This window comes from Eriocheir sinensis, unplaced genomic scaffold (genome assembly GCF_024679095.1).
Source record: "Eriocheir sinensis breed Jianghai 21 unplaced genomic scaffold, ASM2467909v1 Scaffold303, whole genome shotgun sequence".
Taxonomy (NCBI): Eukaryota; Metazoa; Arthropoda; class Malacostraca; order Decapoda; family Varunidae; genus Eriocheir; species Eriocheir sinensis.
In genome coordinates, this window is record NW_026111614.1 from 35,001 (window position 1) to 41,898 (window position 6,898).

General features: G+C 37.9%; 1 protein-coding gene and 1 long non-coding RNA gene across 2 annotated transcripts in view; both read left to right on the top strand.

Annotated features, from left to right (window-relative positions):
* Positions 1-3,718, top strand: part of LOC126991601 (glutamate receptor ionotropic, kainate 2-like) — a 14,389-nt gene extending 10,671 nt beyond the window's left edge. Inside the window, exons 4-5 of the mRNA XM_050850305.1 lie at positions 2,952-3,014; positions 3,695-3,718. Of these exons, the coding sequence (XP_050706262.1) occupies positions 2,952-3,014; positions 3,695-3,718 (87 nt within the window). The remainder of the gene's footprint in view (positions 1-2,951; positions 3,015-3,694) is intronic.
* A 618-nt stretch (positions 3,719-4,336) lies between these two features.
* Positions 4,337-6,173, top strand: LOC126991599 (uncharacterized). The gene is made up of 3 exons (XR_007745692.1): positions 4,337-4,474; positions 4,924-4,983; positions 5,303-6,173. It is a non-coding gene; the product is annotated as an uncharacterized LOC126991599 (long non-coding RNA).
* The last annotated feature ends 725 nt before the right edge of the window (positions 6,174-6,898 follow it).

Consider the following 6,898-nt stretch of genomic DNA (forward strand, 5'->3'; position numbering starts at 1 on the left):
TTTAAACCACTGGTTTTTTTTATTGGTTTAAACCATGGTTTAAACCATTTGGTTTAAAACGTTTGGTTTAAACCGCCAACCCTGGATAGATAGATAGATATACCCCGCGTACACCTCCCACCACGACCCGATTTGCCGTATCGTGATTAATTCGCCGAATGTTCGCCGAATATTCGGGGACATGTCCCCGAATAGTCTTGGCCATTCAGCGAAATGTCCGAATAGTCGGAGACATGTCGCGACAAATTCCCCAACAAAATTAAAATTTTAACGGTCAAAATTCGGCGACAATTCGCCGGACACCGCGAATTGGACGCCGAATTGTCTGGGAGATGTCGGCGACATTTCGGCGACAATTCGACGTCCATTTTGCATTCGTGCACATTCGGCGAACGGCTGCGAGTTTTTCATGCAACATGAAACTTTTGTGGCGGTAGTGACCAACTGTCAAAAGTCGCGCGGTGGACGCAGACATGTCCCCGAACGGCCAAGAACAGGCAAGAAAGATGCCGAACTTGTCCGCGACACAGGATGACTTGTATATTCGCACACATTCGTGAACCAAAATTTGGCAGTGTATTTGGGGCTTTAGGCCCCGTTTACACTGTGCCGACTCTGGGCCACGACTACCCTAGGTCTATATCAAGGATAGTATAAGAGTAGAGGATGGATGAACAATGCGGTAGGCTACATATCGCGATGAAGTGTGTGGCGATATGCCTCTGTTAGATGGCAGCACCGGCGGTTCCTTGCTCAGTCTACTCCGGTCACCCAGTGAGGTCGCATCTCTTTTTTTGAAAACATGGCGCCAACGAATGTTACCAGTAAATGTTCTGCGTGTGGGAAAAGCAAGAAATCTACGCCAGGAATACGACTTCACCTGCTACCCAGAGATGCCAGAAGGTATGTAGTATTAGAATAAGTAGCATGTAATGAATAAATAGAGCACAAATTCAAATTAGGTGAGGTTAACCGATTTTCCGCTTTCGTCCCCAGCCCCTCAGCGTCCCCAGACTAGTGTACGGATCCTTTTAATTTCCTTATATGAGCCAAATCTGGGAACTAAGCACATAGGGATTAATAGTGAGCGTTAATGAATATCTGTATGGTATAACTTTCTTCATGAGAGCAAGAAACTTATGGAAAAAAACACAAAAACACGTGTTGTGCATTTTTTTCCTATAACGACTTTATCCTTCTTATTTCTTCACTTTTTTCTTTCTTGATGTGCCTTAAGGTATGTACTATTTAAATAAAGTGCTTGTAACGAGTAAATATGGTACAAATTCAAATGAGGTTCCCTTCCCCAACTCATAAATGGCTTTTTGCCCATATAAATAACCATATAATACTGAGAGTAATGAGCAACCATAGGGTATAGGAGAATTAGGAATGATGTGTGTTGTCTTAAATGTGTTTGCCTGTTTCTTTTGTTATGAACATAAGATAAATCCTTTAGGGTACTTGAGTTTTGTAAAGGTTTCTGATTTTTTTTTATTTTTTATAGCAGAGGAGGCGGCACAAGGGCAAAACAAATATTAAAAAAAAAGACCGCTAAAATTGCCGCAACCTTAAAAAGAATACAGAAACATGAGAGCTCAAATCCGTGTGGAGTTTAAAACTGAGTAAGATCTTAAAATGCTCGTGTATCCCCTTATACACCTTGTTTTCTAAAGTCTACTTCGGCTTCTCATGTTTATTACATTTGGGGGGAGGTTTGTCTATTATTATTATTTTTTCTTTTCATGGGAAAGAAATTGAGCCACAAACCCGTTCAGTATTTTTTCCTATAACGACTTATGTAAGGCCTCTCTCACATGCTGTACTCTTAATTTCCTTCTAATTTCTTATTTTCTTCCCTTATTTGAAAGAGGTGATGTACTGTTCGATAAAGTACTTGTAACAAATAAATAGAACACTTTCAAATTCTGTGAGGTTAACTAACTATCATCCCCAGCACATGTATGCAGTATGGTACGTTTTAATAACAATATATAGTTCATACACAGGAACTGAGTACATAAGGATTTCAAGTGAGTGATGAACAACTTTATGGTATAATTTTTCTAATGCAGGGGAAGAAATAAATTAAAATAATCCACAAACACGTTTTATGTAATTTTTTCTTAGAATGAGTTAAGCCCTTTCTCACCTCTTCACCTCCAAATTTATTCTTAATTTCTTTCTTTGTTTTACTTTCAGTAACCCTTCAAGTGATATATATATATTATATATATTATATAAAAAAAAAACATGGCCAACCAAAGTGTCCTGGGTTCGATTCCCAGTTGAAGTTGAAAGAAAATCAGACACTTTTATGTACATTTCCTCCATGGACACCTACTGATAAACTGATAACAGGAGTTTGGCAGGGGATGAGGGCCTAATTTGTATTTGTGACCTCCCTTAAGTAGTTAGGCATATTTGTAAAATAAGGGGTTGTGCATCATGCACCACCTTACACCTTGTTGCTATAAATCTTTCATAATGCATGTCATGACTGTTTCCATAACCTGCCATGCTCATGGCACAATGTATATTCAAGGATACCTCTATTGATACAACTTGCCTAACATTTGCCTTCTCACATAAGTGCTGTTGCATAAACAGTTCATTATATTGCAGACGGCATGAGTGGTTGCTGGCCCTTGGCATTGCATACGAGAGGTCTTCCCAAGTAGTATGCAGCGATCATTTTCATGCTGCTTACCAAGGAAGCAAAGGAAGGCTTCTCAGCACGGCAATACCTCGTCCCTTCAATGCTAATGAAGAACACCCCCACCGAGAAACGCACACAGGTAAGAATCTAATATCAGTGAGATTAATTTTGTTAATTTCAATTTGTTGTGAAAAAAAGTCATATTTACTTATTTTTGTAACACACACACACACACATACAGAGCACCTCATGATTTGCACATTATGATTATATTCACATATTTTATTTTCAGTTAACACTGAGAGGCCTCCCGCTGTTCCTGCACCCGCCTCAGATGTGGTCACTCTTGAATATGGTAAGTTATAATTTGTTTTACCTTGACCTATTACATGTAAGGTTCCATTCATGGTATACTGAGTAGAAAAGTTGATATTAACTGCTGAATTGCATAAGTAATTTTTTTTTTAGAGAGCCTAATTTTTTTTTTTATATATTTCACAGAATGCCCAGGGACAACAACCACTCATGACAGTATCGACGAGGCAATTTCCTCAGGAGTGCTGCCTTGTGATACCTATGGTGAGCTTATAAATGTTCTTGACAATTTTCAACATTATTTAATATTTAATATTTAATTTCACTCTGCATGCTTTATCCATGTAATTCTTTTCCACAATGGTTTGATTGTCTATTATCCCTGCGGACATTCGCAACCCTCTGCAATTCTTCGTCTATGACTGCGGATGTCTATGAAAGATTATAATATAATACTCAATGCCTACAGATTACGATACTGCAACGTTTGGGGTGCTGTCCGGGACAATGACTGTCGAGGAACAACTAAGCATGTTCACGGAAACTAACAACAATGAGGCCCCAAGATTTGTGTCTTGTGAAGATCGTGTGGAAGGTAAATGTAACAAGGACAACTTTTTTGTTATAGATTTGCTCTATTCACATAATTTGGCATCACCCAAAGTACTGTCCATCTTGTTATCCCTATAAGCCCTAAGTGCCAGTATGTGCATGAAACAGAGGACAAAGGAAGAGTTTCGTTAACAATTCCAAACTCACGTATAGCTCAAGGTATTTTAACATTCTTCCACATGACATGTTACCGGTGCATTACTTAACATTGTCTAATAACAGTAAAATATTATGAATTTTGCATACCTTTGGTGAACATCTCTTAAACATCATTACTGCACCCAAAACTATAGATCTCAATCTTGACTTTTGTTTATTTCCAAAGCAAGGGAGTGTAGGCGATTGCGTGAGTGTTCTCTACGGGACTGTTACCTTGCAGTTTACTTGTTGGGCCATGATTTTTAATATTCCTTTTTCAGGACAATCTCCTTTCCCTCAATGTATAACTATAGACAGAGTAGGATAAGGCAAGGGTAGTAGATATTATGGTACGGCCCATATATATATATATATATATATATATATATATATATATATATATATATATATATATATATATATATATATATATATATATATATATCTATATTATTTATATGGAAATATATATACATTATATATGTGTGTGTATATACATACATATGATAAGATCAGCAATAAGAATGTGGTGTATTTCTACCAGTTACATAGTAATTACTGTCTTTGCTAATATTATAACTAAAATTACAGAGAGGAATGGGATCATGAGTGGTCAGCAACTGACACTCCACACACCACCTGTCCCTGAAGCACCACCTGCCCCAGTAACACCACCTGAAAATGTGAATGCTGGGCACACATCCTCACCTGTGCCAGGCATCCAAGACACCTCTGAGAACCTTAGTGGAGGTAATGTTTTTTTTTTCTTTTCATTAATTTTACAAATGAAATTTGCTAACAAAGGGAAGGATATTTAAAGGATGGGTGTTTTTTTCTCACATAAATTGCAGCATAACTCATCTCTGCTAGGGAATGTTCTTCTAAGTAAAGTATCCCTTCTGCCGATCATACTAAAATATTATATACATGAAATATGATACCACTTTAAACAAGTAAGTTTTCTCTCAAGGTCAGCAATAAGCTGAAGAAGGAATTGGTAATCATTGCATTAATGATGTTTGCACTTACTTTTATGGAGGGATAAAGATGATGTTAGTAAATGTATTGCAGCACTACCTTTTTATTTTGTTGCTTTTTTAATTATTGGTTCTGCAACTATTATGATTTTATGTTAAGCTTTTGTTATGATTGTGGGTCTTCATGGCATGCACCATTAATGATAGACATGAATTTTTCAGGAAATCAAACATTGGCTGGCGAGCAACAGGTGCATGTGGTTCCAAAGTTCTGCAGGAAACGTAAGTGTAAACTTGGAGGACATGTCTTGTTTGTAATTTCTTAAAATCCACATATATATTATCTATGGAAAGCAATACATAAGAACTAGATTCAATAATGTTACAATCTGCCTTTCAAATTAAAGTAACACCTTATAAACTTCCAAGATATTTTCTGTTCCCGAGATGTTATAACTATGTTCACTATAATCATGGCAATAGCAAAATCCTAGTTTTAGTAATTGTAATGTCTCACATTGGCAGAAGTAATCAATTTTAGATCAATTTCTCAGGTCTTATATTTCTGACGTTGGTATTAATGAAATAATTTTATCAACAGGTAACCAAGTGAAACTCCTGCAGAACCAACTGTACCGTTTAAGGAAGAAAAACTTAACACTATCACGTAACCTGGTGAAAACACCAGCCCAATTGATTTCTAAGATGGAAAAGTATTTAGGTGGGACACTTCTAGACTTAGTAAAAGGGCAGATTATGAATGCTGTAAAAAGTAAGACAGGAGTAAGGTATGGGGTGCAGGAGAGGAGATTTGCTCTAGCCACATTTCATCATAGTCCTAAAGCTTACAGATTTCTTCGTTCAATTTTCCGTCTTCCTTCTGTTTCTACTTTGCATTCATGGTTGCGAAAGATACCTTTACATACTGGCTGGAGCAAGTCTACTCTGACAGTCCTTAAGAATAAGGCAGAGGCCTTGCCAAAAGAAGAGATTCTTTGTGGCATTGTGTTTGACGCAATGAGCTTAAAGGAATCTCTTCATTTTGACAAGGCCACTGACACTGTAATCGGCAGAGAGGATTTTGGTGAACACGGCAAGAGTCTCAAATTGGCGAATCATGCACTTGTTTTCATGGTAAAGGGTCTTATTAAAAACTGGAAAATGGTCTTGGGTTACTTTTTTTACTCGGGAGGGATTACCACTAGTAGGTTGCAAGAGCTGTTTGAAGCGTCTATCAGTAAAGTTCAAGAAACAGGGATGAAAGTAATGTTTACTGTTTGTGACCAAGAAGGTGCTCACCGTTCCCTGTTTCAGACTCTTGGCATGTCTCCCGAAAAACCCTCTTTTGAGCTGAATGGTGAGAGGATACATTTCTTCTATGATGCGCCTCATCTGTTGAAAAGCCTCAGGAACACTCTTTTAAAGTATAATATCAAGATAGGGGGTAATGTAATTTCATGGGATCATATTAAAAATTTCTTTACAAAAGATCATGAACAAAAAATCAGGCTTGCTCCAAAATTAAGTAAACGTCACATGTGTGAAGAAGGCTTTTCAAAGATGAGAGTCAATCTTGCTGCCCAGGTGATGAGTGGGACTGTGGCAGCCGGCATATACATGCATTCCGTCGCAGGTTTGCTGCCACAGGAAGCCGAGCATACAGCTGAATTTGTACAGAAGGTGGATAAATTATTTGATTGTTTCAACAGTATTCGGCCTTGTCATTACAAGAAACTTTTAAGAGGGGTTAGTTCTAAATCATGTCATATGGGATTCATCAGGGAAATTACAGATTACATAAAGTCATTTGAAATTTGCACACCACCTCGTGTACAGATTTACTGTATAGACGGCTGGCTCATCAACTTGGCAGCACTTCAAGCCTTGTGGTCAGACCTTCAAGAGTATGAAGTGAAGTTCCTCCTCACCCGTAGACTAAACCAGGACTGTCTAGAGAATTTGTTTGGCAAACTGAGGCTTAGAGGTGGAAGCAATGACCATCCAACTGTTTATTGTTTCAGTAAAGCTTTGAGATCAGTTGTTAATAACGATCTTCTCCAGGTTCCAGTTTCAGGTAATTGTGAACGAGATGAGTCATTGCTTTTAGATGTAACCTCAGACTGTGAAACTGATTGCCCTGCTCCCCCATTAGAATTAGAATCTGACTCAGAGGACATCTTTGAGGATAACTTGCCTG